Raw genomic sequence first — 19,827 nt, forward strand, 5'->3', positions numbered from 1 at the left:
CACCATAATTGTATGTATGAAAGGGGCAGGGTAAATAGGAAAGGGCATAATCAGGCAGCAGTCCGGCTTTCCCCTTGGGAGTGTCTCGTATGCAGGTTCCAAAGCATGTTCTAATCAGCTTAGAGGGAGGCTTCCTGTGATAGCTGGGCTAAGTTTAGCTCCATTTGTGCAAAGATGGATTGTGCCCTCCAGCTATTAAAACTGGTTTGCTGTCCAGACTAATATAATTATATCAAATGCCTTCTGAACAACTTAAACTTTTTCTTCAGGAAAATATCTACTTTCATTTATCTAATCAAATCATATATTAAAGCAGGCTGATAAAGTTACATTTGTGGCATGTAGAGCTTACAAATATCACAAGATTTTTCAGGAGTGGTTTGGGTGTATCTGTCACTGACCCATTTTGGAGACTCGCTTTCAGCACATGCGTTATTAGACTGACATTCAGCCCTGAGATGCTTAATTATTCAAGCCTTCTCTTTCCTAGAGGCAACAGTAAGAGAGGCCAAAGTACAACATTAGTCCTCACAAACGTGTGCCTCCCCCCAGAACACGGTGCAGGGTGGCAAAGGATACAAGTCCAGAGGTCTTAAGTGTTGGTGCTACTGTCTGGAAAGTAAATGCAAGACTAACTTGTCTAGACAAATTCTAGATCTGCAAAATGCATCATAATTTTGCTTAATTATAGAGATAATTGGTGTATTCTGATTTTTCTGGGTCCTGAGGTGGATCTTGAGCACAAGCATAGCAAGAAAATGCCTTCCTACTGTGTCACGTTTGATGTGGTGACCTAAATCTTGGGCCAGCCTCAGACTGGGAGAGGAGACCCTAGCATTTTTCTGGAGTGCGCTTATGCTTGAAAAACTTACCTGTGTGATTTACTGGGGAAGAGGGGGAGAAGGGGCAAGTAGGTAAAAATATTTAATAGTTGGTCAATCATTACATAAGAACTTCTGCTCTGAAATGGGGCAAAAAACCAAAACCACAACACATCCAGGGAGCTTGCCTTTTTTCTTAGAGAAACTGATTCCCTTTTCTAACTTCCCTGTTGGATTAAAACAATATTTTCAAATGAATGTCCTTAACAATACAATTAGCACTGACACAGTGGGACTGACTGAGGATTCTTAATAGCTGGTCTACCTTAAAAAAAAAAAATTTTTGGTTTTACTTCTACTTCAAGCCTTTTCTACTTCCTTTTTTTCTCAGATTGTTATTCTGTGATATCGGGACCTTACAATATTGTGGAGTTTTACTCATTTTTCCATTAGGAATTCAAAAAGGAGATTTGTATTGATCTACAAGAAGAGTACAGAGTTTGGAAGAGGGAGGATCGTAGCAATGTTTTAATGAAGTCTAAAATCCTCATGGACTGGACAAATATTCTGGATTTGAACTCTGGTATACTCCAAAGGATGTCCTGAGAAGGTGCCTCAAGTTTATAATAGGTAAATGATTTTCAGTCAAAATATTCTCTAAAGGTTTTCATCCTGCATGCTGATAAAAGGATTTTTTTTTAATAATCAGATGCAAGTTTTATTTCTCTTTCTACACATATTGGTGGGAGCACTTTTTTAAAAACGTTCTTTCCCGTTCTTACAGGGGAGACATATGCTTCCTTGCCTAAAATGCTGTCTGAAAACAAAGAATAAAATGGTGCATTTGTTAGTATTTTAACCTGTTGCTTATAGCAAATGTTTTAATGAGCCTTTGAACACACTTTTTCAGCTAAAATTTAGATCGCTCGTCATAAATTAAGTGAGAACAGACTATAAGAGGACATCAAGCATCAGCTCTAAGATCAAATCCCTCTCGGCTCCCCGGCCGGTGCGGCTGGCGGCTGCCCCGCACGGGCCCTGCTGCCGCCGGGAAGCGGCGGAGGAGGCGGCGCGTTGCGGGCCGCGGCGCGGGCGACAGCAGCCAGGCTGACGCGGGCCCGCGCTGTCCCGGCAGGCCGCAGCTGGGCCCGGGGCCGCGCTCCCGTTGGAAGAGCGTTGCTGTCGCCTGCGCGGGGCGGGAGGAGGGCGAGCCCTTCTCCCAGAGCGGGCAAGACCCGGGCTCGGGCAGGCGGCGCTCCGCGGATGCCCGGGCGGGACAAAGGTCGGTGCTGCCTGCCGAGGTCCAAGGTTTGCCGGCGCGCGCAGCAGCCAGCAGACCCGGAGCCCCGGAGCCGGCGAGAGACGCGGCGTTGGGACGTGGTTATTAGGTTTGCCGAGCATTTCATAATATAGGAATTACAACGGTTGCGACCTAGCAGAAAGATTATGCCTGTTTTAACATTAAGTGCCCGCTGAAATAGTTCTCTCTTTTTGCAGGTTTCAGTGTGGAAGTTTTTGGATAGGAATTTGGTAAGTCTGTTCCTTAGGAAATCATTCCTGGTCACCAAGGTGCCACCTTGTGCTGCTATTAGAAGTTAACTAATAAAATAATGCTAGTTAGTAAGCTGTTCACTTCTTGTTCAGGAAGGATTGTGTGCATCTCTCCAGATGTGTGAAATCAGGTTTGGCTTAATTGTTTTTCCCCACTTACCAAACAGAGCAAACTCTTCTCCTGTATCTGAGTGCATTTTGTTGCTTCTAGTGTCAGAATACAGATGAGATCTTCCAGTCTGTTTCTCTCCTAGAGGCACAATGTCGTCTGGAAATGACTGCCAAACATTCACCAAACCAGCATTTGGTGAAAAGGAAGCGACTGAGCTGGTTGACAGAGTATTTGGATTAAAGGTGTCCTGGATCAGGCCTCTCCCCAGCTACGCCGACCAGAATTTCCACGTGCGTATCTCGGGGAACGAAGGTGCGCCTGAAGGTGCTGATGAGTATGTCCTCAAAATCACCAATTTGGAAGACAGCCGGAAGCCTGACCTCATCGAAACGCAGACCCAGGCCATGATGTTCCTCAGCGCAGAAGGCTTTCCTTCAGCTGTGCCTTACCTTACAAAAGATGGTAACGTCATGTCTTTGGTGTCAGGAGGTGAGCTTTACAGGAGCTCTTCTGTCCTCTTATCACCTCTAGCTTGGTAGTAGCTCACTACATGACGTATTTGTTACGGTACAACAAGGTGTTTGAATCAGTTACAGCAAACAGCCGTGTTCTGCTGTGTGGCACTGATGTAAATGTAGATTAACTCTGTGAAAACCTGTAATATCTGAGTGAGTGAGAGCGAGTTGCAACAGAGCAGGAGGTTCTTAACAGCCACTCGGGCGCTCGGCTTCCTCGCACAATGTTCCCTGTTCCCAGCAGTAGCAGTCTGGGACTTTCTCAAGTCTAAGTATAGATCCTGATCCACATCCCACATCGCTTTCAGCTTTTAAAATAGAGCTTCCCTGATGAAATAGCCACTTTGGAGTGCAGAGATATCCTGCTGAGAACACCACAGTTGTGCTTTCTCTCTGGGGAAAAAATATAAGGAACATAAGAAAACCCCAAGAGACACCAGGGAGCCCTGATCAGTGCGAGAGCAGCAGTGCTGGTGAGATTTGAGCACTGCTGTAAGCATCTCTAGGTGTGGGCTTCAAGCATGGTGCAAGACTGCTCATATTCTTAGCAGTTGCTAGCAGAGATTGGGCTGCAGCTGATAGGGAAGGTAGAAATCGCAAAAAGGTCAAAGTATACTGTGGCTATTTTTCCAGTTAATTTGTCTTGACTGGTTTTCTTGGTTTATTCATTACCAGCTATTCTGGCTTGGGAGCTTATTGGCTGGACTGCTTTTAGTTATAGCAAAATTGCACAGAAAGAATCTCCAAAACTGGATTCAAAATGTGATGATTATCTGAAGTAGAAACCCTGCATTTATTTTCATCTATTTTCACTATAACTTCCATACAAAAGTTGGGATCCCTGAGGCCTACCGCTCTGCTACAAAACCATGTAAGTGGATGTCTGTGGGCACTGGATGACATCTGTTGTATGCAAAGGCCATCCCAAGCGTAAGGGCTTGGAGTCTGTCAGAAATTACACGAATGTCAAGATTTGCATATCCTTGTACAACACTGGTAAATCAAATCTTTGTATGAAATCTGTTTTGTCAGCTACATGTGACTTATTTTTTCTGCACTGGGAGAAGCCTTTTTTGCATCTTGTATTGACTAATACTCAGTAACACATATTGAAGTGACCGACTGCCTCTCTCTTTGCTTTTTAGGTGCTGGATCTGGGAACACAAAGTACATGGTCAGACTGCTGACTTACCTGCCAGGTACACCTGTGGCAAAAATTGCTACAAATACGCAGATTTTGTATGAGATTGGTAAGCTAGCTGCCAGTTTGGATAAAGCTCTCACAGAGGTGAGTTTCTGTTGCTCCAGCCTCCCAAAGTCCATTCTCAATTAACTTCCCATGTATTATTTCTTCCTGGGCTTGCAGTCTGCTTTCCTGATCTGCAAAATTCAAGTTGGTGAATCTAGATGTCCGGGTTCAACTCATTTTCCAAGTGACAAGCTCCATGCTGTAACTGTGAAAGCTGATTGTTATTAAAGCATTTCCTCAAGTAGTATGACCAACTGGTGCTTATGACATGGTCTTTGAAATCTTTCTGCAATGTGATGTTGTACCAAGAAGAGGGAGATAAGGATTTTTTTAAAGTAAGCAAAACTCATCTGTTTGGTGTTTCAAGCCTGGTGCATAAGGAGAGTAAACTCTAGGCCACCCAAATCAGAAGTATATAAAGCTTCTTTACATAGAAATATGTAAAGCATTGTTGTATAATGCACACGTCAGACAGGCACAACTGGCTGATGTATTATTTTGAATTCATTTTGACTTACTCCCTTTCTCCTGCTCATCAGAACTGTGACCATTTAACAGCGGTAGCTGTTGGTTCCCTTTCTATAATGCCAGCTGTACTGATGAACAGAGACTTGTGACACTTCTCTCAGTTGCACTGTTTCCAGTCAAGTAATTTTAATGCAAAGTAAGTTCTTCCTTTACTCTGTAATTATACAGGGTCATAAAGCTGATAAATCAGCCAGTAATTAAGTTTGATGCATAAAAGAACTCTTGCATTATTTATTGCCTTTCATTAACCTTTCCTTCTCATGTTCTGGCTACCAGCTTCAGACAATTATGAAATGTGAATTGCCAGCTTTACTAACCACATTCTTAAATTATAAGAGCATTTTTCAATCAGGAAAGATAATTTACTGATGCTTTTTAACCACTGTGGTCATGCTCTTATAATGCGATTGAAACAATTTATACAGACCAGCTAGTCTCAAAGTATGCCTCTGACTTGTCCTGTCAAGGAGGAAGTATTAGATGAGAGAGCAAATTTTTATGAAAAAGGCTCTGTATGTTCTTAATTTATGAAACCTCAACAACCAGGGTTTGTCATTTTAAAGAAATAAACATACCATTGTTACTGTTAAAATTTTAAAATATTATTGACACCAAAAGTAATACCTAGGGGAACTACAAATGACTGATCAGAAAATACAGCCTCTTTTTTTTCCCCCCAGTTACATTACTTTGTCCACTTGATAGCAAAGCAATGCACCATGCTTTTGTGCACAAAACAGTCATTGCCACTGCGTTACCGGTTGGTTTCTCCTTTTGCTTGAGTATGTCTCATCTTTTAAATGGACATGAGTTAATGTTTATGGCTTTATGGTGACAAGGGCTTGTGAGAATGTTGAGATCTAACTTTTTATTATCTTTAACACATGTGGTATCCCATTAATATCTTGCTGGAATATCGGATTTTGCCAGGGGTTGAAAGGGAAAACTGCAGTGGTTGCTCACCAGAGGGCATTCTTCCTAACAATGTGGTGCTTTTTGCAGCATTTGAGATCCTGTCATAAGATTTTTGTTTTAGGCTTGATTCTGTTCTTTACTTTTTCATATACAGCTCTAGTTTTGACCATCTTTAAGCTATCTTTAAGTAAGACCCTTAATTTTAAGCATGGGTTTCCTTTTAGGAGGAAGTCAGCTTTTCCAGTGGGAAATGTTTGTATTTGCCCTACGCACTGGTAGAATCTGGCCCGAAAGCCGCCTTAATGAGCGTTAGAGGGTTCCAGGATGGTACGCAGTGAGAGAGAGGCTTTTCCTTCCAGGATGTAGCTTTCCAAAGAGAGGTTTAGGGCCTTGCTTGTTTAAAATATTAGGCTACCTGTACAAAGGCAAAGCAAATAGAGCTGATTTGGCTCTATTTACTTTCCGGACAAGTAAAATGAGATGCATGTAACTTACTGCATGTGGGTCTGGGATCTGTGTGTACTGCATGGACATTCAAGATCCTGTAGTAACTTTTCATAAAATTAAAACTCCGTCCTGTATGTCTATAAAGTACTTCTGTGCTCAGCATTTTTGATGTGCCAGCTGATCCTAAGGCTCAGCCCCAGAAGCTGCCACTTTCAATTGCCCAGAGTGTGGCTGTGTCGGGCACGCTGGCAGGTTCTGGGTCTCCCCTGCTTCGGCAGCTTTCTGCAGTGCCGGCTGTGCAATCCCGGCACTGCCAAGGGTGCGACTCTAGCACTGGCAAGGCCTCCAAGCCGCTACATACATGTCACGTTACAGAAATGTTGTGGGTTAATACTGACTTGAAATGATTTAAGTGATGAGTGATTAAAGATAATCTTTGTAACTGAAAAATGGAGAAAAAAATCAGTTTGGATGTAGGTATTAAGGTACTCACCTTAATCAGCTTTCAGATTATTCTTTTACATGTTGACAGAAAATATGTCAAAGTCATGCAGCTTTTCATCAGGAACCTGTTACAGTTAATGAGGGCTTTGAATCAAGCCCATTAATCACAGGACTGGCGTATTTTATTTATGGCATATATTCTCTTGTGTTTTTTTGGAAGAAATTCCAGCATCCATCAGTAAAAAGTCTGCATCGAGGGCAATTCATTTGGAACCTGGCAAATGTCCCTCTTCTAGACCAGTATATTTATGTCTTGGGCCAGAACAAATATCGTGAAGTTGTGGAGCAAGTTATTCAACAATTTAAAGGGAAAGTAATACCAAAGCTAACCAGTTTTCGAGCCTGTGAGTATTTTATTCTTATGAAAACTATGTTGAACTGAGACACTGAAATTTTTTTACAGGAGTTTGTGTCCATGGAAGAGGCACTCTAAGCAAAAAATCATTTCCTTTATCCATAGCACATGTTGTGGTGAATGAACACAGTGCAGAACGTGCCAGGAAGAATGCACTGTCCAGTTCTGATAGAGCCACATTCAGTTCTTAATCTTTCTGCTGAGATTGCTTACAGTTAAGTTGATAATTTTCATGCTGTTGTATCAGCTTAATGAGAAAATATGGAGCACACTCCTCCTTTTCATGAAGGCCCAAATAATGAATAAATCATAATTTTTTTGAATATAGCTTGCATTAAATGTTGACAATGATTTGGCAATGGAAAGCTCTGCCGTTCTGGGTTTGGAAAATACGTAGTGTATTGTAGGTTCCCCCAGAACAAAGTAAGATCTAACATTCCTTTTATCAATTGCTATCTGGTCACCTGTCAGTGTTAACGGAATTGAGGTTCCTAGGAAGCAATAAGGCTGTGAAGGACATGCGTAGTTACAGCAAGACTGCCATGACTGATGTTGAAGGAGACTGGTATGGTTTTGTAGTCCACTGTTAATTTGAGCTTCTATGCATGTTTTCTGTGCTATTTCACTGAGAAATGGAAAAAAAGTTAAAGATTCTGCTGTTTAATTATTGTTCATTACCATTTTGGTTTCTTCTGTGTTTAGGTATCAATCATGGAGATCTTAATGACCACAATATTTTAGTAGACTTCAGCTCTACTTCCCTCGAGACTCCTCAGTACAGAGTGTCTGGCATTCTGGATTTTAATGACATGAGTTATGGGTATTATGTATTTGAAGTCGCAATAACTATCATGTACATGATGATTGAGAGCACAGATCCTCTGAGTGTTGGAGGGCATGTTCTGGCAGGGTTTGAAAGCATCCTGCCCCTGACAGAGGAGGAGAGAGCTGCTCTCTTTCTCCTGGTGTGTGGGAGGTTTTCGCAGTCGCTTGTTATAGCAGCCCACACGGCTCTCCAGTACCCAGAGAATAAGGAGTACCTCATGATCACAGCAAAAACTGGATGGAAACACTTGGTGAAAATGTTCGAGGTGGGCCAGGAAGCTGTGGAGAAGCTGTGGTTTGAGACTGCAAAAGCATATATGAACCATGGGCCTGCAGAGTAGAGGAACAGCTGCACGGTAACGGCTGACTGTACCCATGTATTAAACACTACGCTGCCTGTACTGGAACGTGTATCCCCGGGGTGTTTCAATGTGCAATTGCAGGACGGTGATGCCATCGGAGCACGTCCGAACCCGAGCCATGGCTGTGTCTGCTCTCTCAGGGGCTGGGGGCGCGCAGCGGGCAGCCGTTGCGGCAGCGGGCCGTTACCGCGGCCGGGCCCCGCCCCTGCGCCTCGCGGGCAGCCGTTGCCGCGGCCCCGCCCCTGCGCCTCGCGGGCGGCCGTTGCCGCGGCCCCGCCCCTGCGCCTCGCGGGCGGCCGTTGCCGCGGCCCCGCCCCTGCGCCGCGCGGGCGGCCGTTGCCGCAGCGGCAGGGGCGGTCGCGCGGGCCTCGCCCCGCCCCACCCCGCGGCGCGCGGGGAAGCGGCCGCCCGGCCCCGCCCTGGCTGGTGCGCGGCACTGCGCAGGCGCGGCGGCCATTTCCGGCTCCGCGGCGAGGGTCTGGGAGCGGCCGCGGCGCCCGGCTCTTCCCCGCCAGACGGGCACCACCTGCCGCCGTCGGCCCGGCCCGGCCCGCCGTGAGTGCGGACCGGCGGCTCGGGGAGCGGGGCGCGCCGCTTCGCGCGGCGGGGGCGGCGAGGCCTTCGCCTCCCGCCGGGCCGGGCCGGGCTGGGCTGGGCCGGGGCGGGGATGACTCTGCACTGCGGCGGCGGCGGCGGCAGAGCCGGGCCGGGCCCGGAGCTGCGCGGCGGGTGGCGCTGCCGGACTCGCTGGGGCGGCTCTGGCCGGGGCCGCGGGCGGGGGCCGCGTGCGGGCGGGGACGGCGGGGCTGGGCGCTCGGCGGGGGTAACGTGTGCTGTCGTGTCTTGCAGGCCCGCTCCCCTGCGGCCCCGCCGCGCGCCTCGGGCACCATGGTGAGTGGCGGTGCTGACCGCGGGAGCGCTTCGTGGAGCGGCCCGAGCCGGCGGCGGCGCGGGCCTGGGCTCGCGGCCGGTCGCGGAGGCGCCGCGCGTTAACGCCGCCGTTTCGGGTGGGCCCGGTCAGGCGGGGCGGGGCGGAGGCTCGGGGGACGGGTGGCAGAAAGGCGTCAGCGGAGATGCGAGCTGTGTGTCTGCTTTTCGGCCAAACCCAGATGTGTGATGGCAGCAGCGCTGCCGCCTTATCGTAGGCCCTAAACTGAAGTCACTAAGTGATGGTTATATGTGGTTCTCAACGTTGTTTTCTGACCAGAGGTTGGCAATAATTAATGGCCTGTTTTTTTTACAGTCTCGAAGATATGACTCCAGAACTACCATATTTTCTCCAGAAGGTATCTTAAACCCTGCCATTCAAATACTCTGAATGTTCTAGCCTACTGCCCAAAACTAAATAACAAACCATGTATATGAAGGCTGACTGTTTAAAATGTGTTTCAGTCCATGTGTGAGTTACAGAAATCACACTTACCTGTTAGGAGTAGCACCGTGTTCTGTATGGAAGCCAAGAGTCAAAGTGGAGATTTTCAGATTTGTTTGTACTAATTCAAGCAATGATGTAGTGAGTATACAGTTATACCCAGATCCCATCTTTCCCCCCCGCCACACCCCCCCCTTTTTGAAATCTTTCTCATCCATCTTTTGAGTATGGAGGGATGTTACTGCTTTTTGTGCTCCCCCTAAAAAATGTATAGAGTCCTGCTGGTACAGTCACGCTTATTCTTGTTATGTATACGCATACACTGAAATGGGTGCTTCCAAGCTATTCTTTCCTATTTCATAGATGGGGTTGGACTCAAAAAGTCTAGTACGTGGTTTTTCTTTTGTCAATAGTGGTCAAAAGTGTGAATGAACTGGAGAATAGCCTAAAACTTCTGTAGGGCACACGCTTGTTTAGTACTTCTTAGAAGGTGGGTGAAGCAATGACTTCTCCTAAATACTGACTGGGCCCTTAATTGATATGGAGTTAATATTCCATTCAGTAGCATTTATATAGTATAAAAAACAGTGGTGCTCCAAGGATGGAGATAAAGGGAGCAACAATATTAATTTGGTTGTTATTGTGGGCTCAGCATAATGGTGCTCTTGGAGCCAAATAGGAATGACTAATTTGCATTATCTCTTGATAAGGGTTGAGCGCACACAAAATACTGTCTTTGATTTGTTGAAAATCTATCTTGTCTTATTCTACTGGAGCAGAGTTTTGCAGATTATTATTAGATTAAATATTGTTTTTTGTAGAAGGAAGGCTTTTTTCCACATTAACAGTACCCTGTACTACTTCATCAAAATTGTAGATTTTCTTCCCTAATTCCTTTCTCCTTTTCAACGAGTTGATTCACTAGCAACCAGTAACAGACTGAAGAACTAATCCTGGGTTGCACAATGAACATCTGTCAAACTCTTACTAATTTAAGTTGCTTTGTATGATTGGTCCTGTTCAGTATTACTTTGTTGATGTTACTAATTGAAGTGCTCTCCTAGGTCGCTTGTATCAGGTTGAATATGCCATGGAAGCAATTGGACATGCAGGTACTTGCTTGGGAATTCTAGCAAATGATGGTGTTTTGCTAGCAGCAGAGAGGCGCAACATTCACAAACTTCTTGATGAAGTCTTTTTCTCGGAGAAAATATACAAACTCAATGAGTAAGTTGAAATGATGATTGGGATCTGCTGACGTTATCAGTAATAAAATACCATTGTTATTCTGACGTTTTAGCATTGAACGAGGTTTTAAGTGTTTAGCATTTATCTTGTTCTGCGTTTTTGACAAGTGTGATTATTTCTCATTGTTCATTTTAATAATTCTCCTAAAATGGAAGCATCACATTTTTCATCTTCTAAAGAGAATTTTCCAGGTGGAATAATCTAGGCTGTGCTATTGCATCACTGTTAAATTGGGAATTCCTAGTTTTACAAAATACCATGGGAGGGGAACTGAAGAATACACAAAAAAGTCCTATACTGTATTGGCTCAGCATCCTTTTCTAAGTCTTCCTCCTCCTCCCCCCCCCCCCCCGAAGGTAAAATAGATTAGGTAAAGCATGCCTTAGCTTTCTTCCTACAACTGTAGCAACGATGGTGCATCTCTCTGTTTTTAACTTTTTTTTTTTTTTTTTTTTTAGTGCTCTAGAGGTTAAATTTGTGATGCAGTGTTGCAGGTTATGTCCTTTTGTATATAGGAGAGGTAAAGCTTCAGCCCTGCTATAAGATATATGTGGAACATAAATAGCTTTTCATCCTGTCAACCTCTCCCTTCTATGTTGGTCTTGAAAGCAGCTAGAACTGTAGGAAGCACTGGATTTTCAAGGAGGTTGAATAACAATGCGCTGGAATGATTGCCTAGGCCAGCTGTTCCCTCTCCTAAAACTTAAGCCCATTACCTGGATTATTTTTCTTGAATCCTTTCTGAATAGTGAATGTTTTATAGTAACTTCAGATTCAGCAAAAGACATGTAGAATTAAAAGCTAGTGAAACAATGAAGGACATTCTGCTGAAAATTAAGAGCCAGGTGTTTGATTCATTTTCAGCTAAAGCACTTTTTTTTTTTTTAACCGTCAAATCAAGATCACTAAGTTTCAGTTACAAGAACGTGATGTGTTAATCAGCAGCTTCCATTGAAGGTCCATCACACGCTGTATGGCTTCTTCAGTAATCTGACGTGCTGTGTGTGTCGGGTGGCCTCTAGATAAGTCCTGTGTGTAGCTAATGGCTCATGTGGAGATATTCAGGATCTCATTGGTATCTAGAACTCAGTTGTCTCTGGCATAGTCCTTCTCTCAGAACCACGCATATGACTAACATACTGACCTGCTCACTTTTGCTGTCTGCCTGTGCTCTTATGAAATGGTTACATGGTGTTTTTGGTGTAACCTAGAGGCAGGAGCTTATGAACCTGTTTTGTATGGCAGCTGTGTAGTTTTGATGTGAAAAGCCCAACAGTAATTATTCTGCTTAAAACATTACATGGAGACATGACTATTTCTCAGAGATTAATAGGAATCCAGTTAATTTGTATGCTTATACTGCAGGGATATGGCTTGCAGCGTTGCTGGGATAACTTCAGACGCCAATGTCCTAACAAATGAACTGAGACTGATTGCACAGAGGTAGGTTTGCTGATAATCATGTCGTTTTACTTGACTGGGATGTCAGATTTAGTTCTTTATATGTATTAAATCAAAATGAGTATGCACTTAATAGAGTTAGGTTATTTGAAATAAAACGTCTAGATTGAAGAAATTTAAACTTAGAAACTTGTTGTTTTGCTAAATGAAGTATCAAGATACTTGTTAGCAAATTGAACTGCAGAATCTTATTATTTTATAATTCTTACAACATTGTGCATAATGAGAATAGAATAAGGCCTTATGTACTAGTCTTACAGAGAAAAGGTTATGAAATATTAGAACAAGTTTAATAAACAGGCAAATATATTTAGAGGATTTTTGAAGAAAATGGAAAGCAAGAAAGAATGGTTAATCTGCGTTTTACACTGCTAAATCTCAGTCTAGATGGCTGCAGTTTATTTCTGAGTTTCCATGTGTTTTGATTCATCTAGTAGACAGTATCATTTTCTTCTGTGCATTTATCAGATACAGTAAGTAACTTAATCTGGTTTACATCAATTGAAGCCTTGCATAGAAGCTTTATGCTGCTGAAATTTCAATATAGTTATTGTTAATATGTTAAAACTTAAATGAGATGCTTTGATTTAGAAATGTGCCTCTTTATAGGAACACCTTTAACACCTGCACTGGGATGAAATAGGATTGCCAAACACTGATTCTAAACTAAGCAGGTTTCCATTGTGGAAATGTTTGTATATAACCGTTTCTTCTTCTAATTGCCTTATGGAATATATGGCTGTAGAGTCCATTTTTATATGTTTCCCTCTTGTTCAGTGCATGCTTGACTGTGTATAAGATGGTTCATTACTTTTACAAACTTACAGCTGTCTTGTCACTCTGAATTTAAAGTTATAAGCAGCTGTTCTTAACTATTTCTTAATGTTCAAAATACCTCCTTCTGTCTTTCCCAGCTGACTACTGTCTGTCTCCCTGTTATAATAGTGAGATACTAAATGCTCTTACTTTTTAAGCAAAGCATGTTGCTTTTAAGCAGAAGGGTCTCTTCCTATTGTTTTGTATCTTAATTTGGTTATCGTGCTCTGTGGCTGTTTTTGCAGATTTCTATTCGCTAGCCATACTAAAATAGGAATTTGCACCTGATTTCTTAAATTTATAAGTGAAATGATAAAATGAAGACTTCAAGTGATTGCTTTTCATCGAGTCTTTCAAAATACTATTGGCATATGTTTTGCAACTGATTTGTTTTGCAACAGTGGCTAGGGACTTGTTCTTTCCTACCCAACTGGTAGTTGTTTCTCTTGTCATGAAGACTATGAACATATATTCAAATGCATTTTAGCAAGTTTCTATTGCCAGACAGCTGAGCTACTGTTAGATCCCTTGCTTTCTTGGAGTAAAAGTACAGCTTCTTCTGAAGATACAAACTACTTACTAGAATCACAGCGTACTGGCAACTTAAGTGTGCACCAACTTTGCATTCTGGAATTTGCATTTTAATTCTAAAAGAAATTGAATGGAGCTATTATTGGTAGTATTTCTGTCTAGTGGAATTATGAAGTCAATGAAAGAAGTTATGGAAACTGGTTTCTTTTCCATGCTAGGTATCTGTTACAATACCAAGAGCCTATTCCTTGCGAACAACTGGTAACAGCACTATGTGATATCAAGCAGGCTTATACACAGTTTGGAGGTAATGAAGTGCAATGAAACACTGTTTTTAAATGTCTAAAGAATTATTCTGTTACATAATTTGAGACATTTGAGTTGCTGGACAGTTCTACAAAAATCTTTGGTAACATGTTATACCTGGAAAAACAATAGGAAAATTTAAGTGATGAGGACACAGTGATGATTAGTTATAAACTTCTGTTTTGCTAGTGATGATGGTGGTTTTCAGTCACTGAGAAGTTGATGGCTGAGATTCAGGCCAATGGCATAGACTGCTTTGAATGCTCTTGGGTTTAGTGAATGCCTTAAAAAAGACGGGCAGAAAATAGTTTGATAAGTAACGTTTTAAAATTTTGGGCCCATCCATCATAATAGCAAAATGAATCACAAGTAAGGCTTCCTGCTACGTGTATGAGTGTGTCAATATTGTAATACTTAAAAAATAAAATAAAAAGAAAACCATGCTTCTGTGGATCTAGCAACATGTTAGGAAACGATAAGTAGTGTTCCTTAATTGTATTTTTTTTCCTAATAATAGCAAAAGTGTTACAACACATTTCTAACAAAACGGTCATTCTGGTATTTTATGTATCTGTAGTGTGAAAGAACGACCTTTTAAAGTACCTGGCTTTTGAAGCTGTCAAGTTATATACTTAAAGGTTACATACTTTAAAAACTAAGTTTTGAATTAAAATCCTGAGATGATAAATTTCATTTGTAGCGTTAGAAATGAGCTGTTATTAGGGTTAAATGAAATAAACCTCTACTAGATTTTTTTTTCCTTGTGACTTAGAAAAACACTAGAAGTACTTACAGTAGTGCTTATCTCAAGTAACAGAAGTGCAGAACAGTATTAAATCCTAGTTCACAGGAATGGATTTGAAAAAGGAAATCAAAGAAAATAATTGTCACTCATGACCAATCTTGTTACTAAATTTAGATTGCTAATAGTATTCTTTTCAACAGGAAAACGTCCTTTTGGTGTTTCATTGCTGTACATTGGCTGGGATAAGCATTATGGATTTCAGCTGTATCAAAGTGATCCTAGTGGAAATTACGGAGGGTGGAAAGCTACATGCATTGGGAATAACAGTGCTGTAAGTTCTGTTCTTTCCTCTCAAAAAGTAAAGCAAAACAAAAATATGCAAATTGCACTGTACTAACTGAGCTCAATTGTTGATTCATAGATAACTATAGCAATACTGGTATTACTCATCTTAATGGCTTTGATATTATCTGACAGAAAAGCAACTTATTGGTTGGTTGCACAAAGATACCGTTTTAATTTTCTGTGACATTTATAGGCAGCTGTGTCGATGCTAAAACAAGACTACAAAGAAGGAGAAATGACCTTAAAGACTGCACTTGCATTAGCCATTAAGGTTCTAAACAAAACCATGGACGTTAGCAAACTCTCTGCAGAGAAAGGTAAGCATTTCTTTAGTATGAGAGGAGGTAGTATCCTTTGTTTTAAAAAAAGAAAATGCACTGAATGCATATATACTGCATGTGGCTTACTGGATTTTCTGTGGTTCCCCTGGCGCCCCCCCCCGCCCCCCCCAACTGACAGATAGTGTTGGCATGTCCTTAGAAGAATGATATGTAAAAATCATCAACTACTTGAGTGGTTTTTGAAGATGCAGCAGCTCTCAGCCTTAACCTTGCAAACAGGCATACAGATGACTTAGTTGAATGATCCGCCTTGGTGAGCTGCAGAGGCTAGACCACAGCTTAGGGTTCATGGTTAGGCCACACTGGTGTGGTAGCAGAAATGGTGAAGCATCTGATAAAAGAATCGCTGGAGAGGTATTAACATGCTTGTGCATGCTGCTGCAGAAGAGAACTGCTGCCATCTGGCTCGCCAGTCAAGCTTTTTTATTTAAGCAGAGTCAGGACAAGAACCTTCTGCTTCATTGTCAGTTGTAACAACAAATCTTACCCTTCTGATGATCATTCCGTCAAAAGGAAAAACCATAATGCTGCTGTGTGTTCCATATATTTCAGTTGAAATTGCAACATTGACAAGAGAGAACGGAAAGACGGTAATAAGGGTTCTGAAGCAAAAGGAGGTGGAACAGTTGATAAAACAACATGAGGAGGAAGAAGCAAAAGCTGAACGCGAAAAGAAGGAAAAAGAACAAAAAGAAAAGGATAAATAGCATATGAAAGCAAGTGTTCTGTAGATAGTATAGGACCTGCTTCAGTAAAAGATAATCCGGATTTCTGTTTCTTAGAAGCCTACAAATATGCCATGGAGGACCCAGAAGTACTCTTGATGAGCCAGGTCCTTAATCATCATTCAGATAATTAGTTTACCACTCCTTACACTGAACAATAATTGCTTTAATTCTTGAACACTCTATTTCTTTTGTCTCTATTTTTTATTATGGAATAAAATTAAGAAGAAGAGTGATGGGTGTCTTTATTTCCTCAGTAATACCTGGATATGTACAACCTTGAAAGAATTAATTGCTTTCAGGTATTAAAATAAGGTATGTGCTAGTTGGTAAAGAAGAAATACGGTGTTATAATTGTTAGAATTTTATGTGTATGTGTGACTTTTTCTTTTAAAGTAGTGAAAAGGGCTCCTAAGTTCTGAAAATCATTTGTGAGGTGTTTTCACAAATGCAGAATTAAAGTGTGCTGGCATGCCTAGTTTTAATTTTGGCCGATTTTGTTCTCTAACAGGCTATGTCAAGCTGATGTTCTTAAAAGCAGTAGTGTTTTGAACATGTCCTGTAGCAAACATGTTCAGTTTATCATAGCCTTTCACGAGTGTATGTGTTTTCTGAGAAATTAGTCATATCACACTAGCTATATTCACACAAGTTAGAAAGACATTTTACAAAGGCTACATGAAAATGTTGAGCTCTCTGTATAGTACTTGTCAACATACAAAAAGTTAAATTAAATGTTTTGGCATGTTTTTAGGCCATGTTGACTATTTTGCATTTTATCCTGAAAGGAAAAAGGAATGTTTTATATTCTTTAGTTTAATGTTGCTGATATTTCCCTAAGGAATTTAATTCCCTTTTCTAAACTGCTGTCTGTCAGAGAACTAACCAAACAGTTAATGACTTGTGAAGTCATAGTATTTGTACATAAACTAGAAATTTGAATATTTTTTGTTCAGTTTGTCCCTGTCCCTCTGCTGAATGCAAAATAATTCATACTATGATTTTGAGATGAACTAAAACCTCTTCTAGTTCTGAGGAAAATGGATCTAGAATTAGTCAAGGTGATGTAAACAAGTTACTGAAACTTATCTTGCTGCCTTTGAGTTACCAAAAGCAGGTTAAAAATTTCACCTCAGCGACAGATTCTTAATCGAGAGGCTTTATCTGCTGAACTTCAAATTGTGGTAATGGTGATTGTGACACACTCCTTGTGGCTGAGCCTGGATTATGCCTATACTGTAGGGTTTTTTTTTTTCACTCCAAAAGAAATCTGATGTTTACAGGTTTTAATATGACCACTTAAACTGAGTAAATGCATACTGCATTATAATCTACCCCAGACACTTTTGTCTGATAAAAGGTACTTTTCCCAAATGGCCAGGAATTATCCTTAGTCTCAACAAAACCTGTTTTTGATCTCATTGCTGTAAGATTCACTGTTGAGAAGAATCTGACTTGAGGTGCGTGTGCTGCAGCTTGCACAGATGTAGCGCGCTCCCTTTGGTGACCTGCACCGACAGCGGTGCACGGTGACATGGGTTCTGTGCAGGCTGCAGCACCTGCTTGTTAACTTCGTAAGTCTTAGTGCAGGACAACTGCTTTAGTCTTTGTACTGTACTTAGACTGTACTTAACCAAATTTGTAGTTAATACAGGTTAGACTGAGTTTTGTTTGCACCTTGTGCAAAGGTAGATTTTTATTTTCAAATAGTAACATAGAAGTGATATTTCATGTAACAAGTCCTGAATAGTTGCAGTCAACATGCAATGAGCAAGTTTTAATTTTCATTATAAAGGATTGTTAAATACCTCAAGCTCTGTTTTTATATATATTTTAAAAAAGTGCTCAATTTCCTTTTGTTTTTTGATACTATGAATGCAATATATTAGCACCCTTGCCAATTTCTAGATCATTCATGATGGTTATGTAAAGTGCTTGGAATATGTCCTAAAAGCAGCAGTGCCAAAACGGACTTTTTTAACTTTGTCAGAGATCACTTGAAAGAAAATATGGTAAACTCCAGCCATGCTTTGTATACTTGTCTTCTGGCAGTCCATTAGAGCAGTTAAGTCTGGGTTCATCAATGTATATAAATCACACAAGGCAATCTGTTTAGTGTACTAGTAGAAGTATTATTAGATAGTTTAGGATATGTATTTGCTAAATTTTTTTTCTTAAATGATTCTGTTTCTAACAATTAAAGAGGGGAAAACAAACACATTGGGTTTTGTTTAAAGAATTACCAATAGTATTTCTTTGCCAAACACTGCATCATTTGCTGGTAAAGGAGAGCCTTTCAGTTACTGTAATAATCTAACCTGGGAATGATTTAAATAGCTTTCTGATCTGTACTCCATTATGTATGGAAACATAGTGAAAAGCTGTGTAGTTACACTACGTTTTAAAACATTTTTATGTGAAGGTTTTATTTACAAAAAATAAGAATATTGTGAAATATTTTAAGAGTGTAATCTCTGAACAATAATTATCAGTTTAATTCAAAAAGTGCTGACTCCACTGAGTGCCATTACTAGCTTATTGTGAGAAGAGTCTCACTACTGCCTTGGAATAGACAAGTAACTGTAATATTTCCAATATGCTGTACAGTAGTTGGCACTCATATCTAAGATGTACAGTAATGTTCTAAACTAGATTTAATTTCTGATTCTTGGCTGTATTTGAACCTAGGACAGTAAACAGATGCTGGAGATCTTTTATTGACTAGAATCTTCTGGGGATATCCTTACACTAATTCAAGTTTCTTACCTGTTTTTCCTAGGAATAGAGCAGTGTTTGACTGCGTAGGCCTATTGTGTAGTTTCTAGCTTTGTGTAAAAAAAAACAAAACAAAAAAAAAAACACACCATACTGCCTGTGCCTTTTCTGGGAGTAACTTGGGGATAAGTCGTAAGAACAGAAAAATGATTTTGGCGATATGTTTGAGTTGTCTTTGCTAATCAAAATGATCTTCCTATTCTTTGTATGTTTATTTTTGGTGTATGTAGTGGGAAGAGTTTATAATATGTTACATAAGTATTTCAACTATTTAGCTGTTGCTGTGGATTAAATGTTATTTTAACACCAGAACTTCATGTGGTGCTGTGGAAGGTGACAGATTTTTTCAAATTAGGTAACAGTATTTACTTGAAACTGCTTGCATAATAAGTTGTTAGTAAATTTAAAGACTGGATAGTTTATATCTCATTTGAGTGCATGATAGAACTTGTTAGGACAAGTGTTCACAAATAAATTGTCCTAATAAACTGTAATGTATTTTGTTATTCTAAGTAGTTTAAGAGATATAATGAAACTAATGCTTCTCCAGTAATACCTGTGTTGTCTCTTGCATCTGTCATTGTTAAAGTCAGCTTGTTCTCTAGATGATTATACTCTGTTCAAATAAAGTCAAACTAACTTTTAAGGCTACTTCATATATGACTTACTGTATTGTGCACTGAAAGACAAAAGATTCCTTTAGATGCACTTCTTGGTTCACCCAAATAGTTTTACTTGGCATGAAGTTGTAAAAGCATGCAAATTAAGATGATAAACCAAGGAGTTGTATATGTTAAATTTCAGACTTCTGTTTTGTTCTGGATTCCCAATGTAATTATTCTTTCTGTTAACAATCTTGAAATAGGGACAATAGTCCTCTTTCACTGTGCTGTGAGAATAAATAAAGTAATGATTACAAAGTGATCAAATGCGATGGTTTTAGAGACCACAGAAGTACACATGATACGCCTATGATAT

General features: G+C 40.9%; 2 protein-coding genes across 3 annotated transcripts; both read left to right on the forward strand.

Annotated features, from left to right (window-relative positions):
* The first annotated feature begins 1,236 nt into the window (after positions 1 to 1,236).
* HYKK (hydroxylysine kinase) lies at positions 1,237 to 8,229 on the forward strand. 2 transcript variants are annotated; one of them, XM_067305424.1, is made up of 6 exons: positions 1,237 to 1,451; positions 2,319 to 2,351; positions 2,627 to 2,973; positions 4,145 to 4,287; positions 6,803 to 6,986; positions 7,700 to 8,229. In XM_067305424.1, exons 3-6 carry the CDS (start codon positions 2,634 to 2,636, stop codon positions 8,161 to 8,163), a joined length of 1,131 nt encoding a protein of 376 aa, XP_067161525.1. In that variant the 5' UTR covers positions 1,237 to 1,451; positions 2,319 to 2,351; positions 2,627 to 2,633; the 3' UTR covers positions 8,164 to 8,229. The 2 variants fall into 2 exon arrangements, with proteins under 2 accessions (XP_067161525.1, XP_067161526.1); XM_067305425.1 differs by lacking the exon at positions 1,237 to 1,451 and adding an exon at positions 2,002 to 2,209.
* Positions 8,230 to 8,616: 387 nt separating this feature from the next.
* On the forward strand, positions 8,617 to 19,495 carry PSMA4 (proteasome 20S subunit alpha 4). Its single transcript, XM_067305901.1, has 9 exons — positions 8,617 to 8,739; positions 9,034 to 9,075; positions 9,428 to 9,470; positions 10,621 to 10,783; positions 12,170 to 12,247; positions 13,831 to 13,919; positions 14,864 to 14,994; positions 15,202 to 15,325; positions 15,902 to 19,495. Exons 2-9 carry the CDS (start codon positions 9,073 to 9,075, stop codon positions 16,054 to 16,056), a joined length of 786 nt encoding a protein of 261 aa, XP_067162002.1. The 5' UTR covers positions 8,617 to 8,739; positions 9,034 to 9,072; the 3' UTR covers positions 16,057 to 19,495.
* Positions 19,496 to 19,827: the final 332 nt, after the last annotated feature.

This window comes from Apteryx mantelli, chromosome 15 (genome assembly GCF_036417845.1).
Source record: "Apteryx mantelli isolate bAptMan1 chromosome 15, bAptMan1.hap1, whole genome shotgun sequence".
Classification (NCBI taxonomy): Eukaryota; Metazoa; Chordata; class Aves; order Apterygiformes; family Apterygidae; genus Apteryx; species Apteryx mantelli.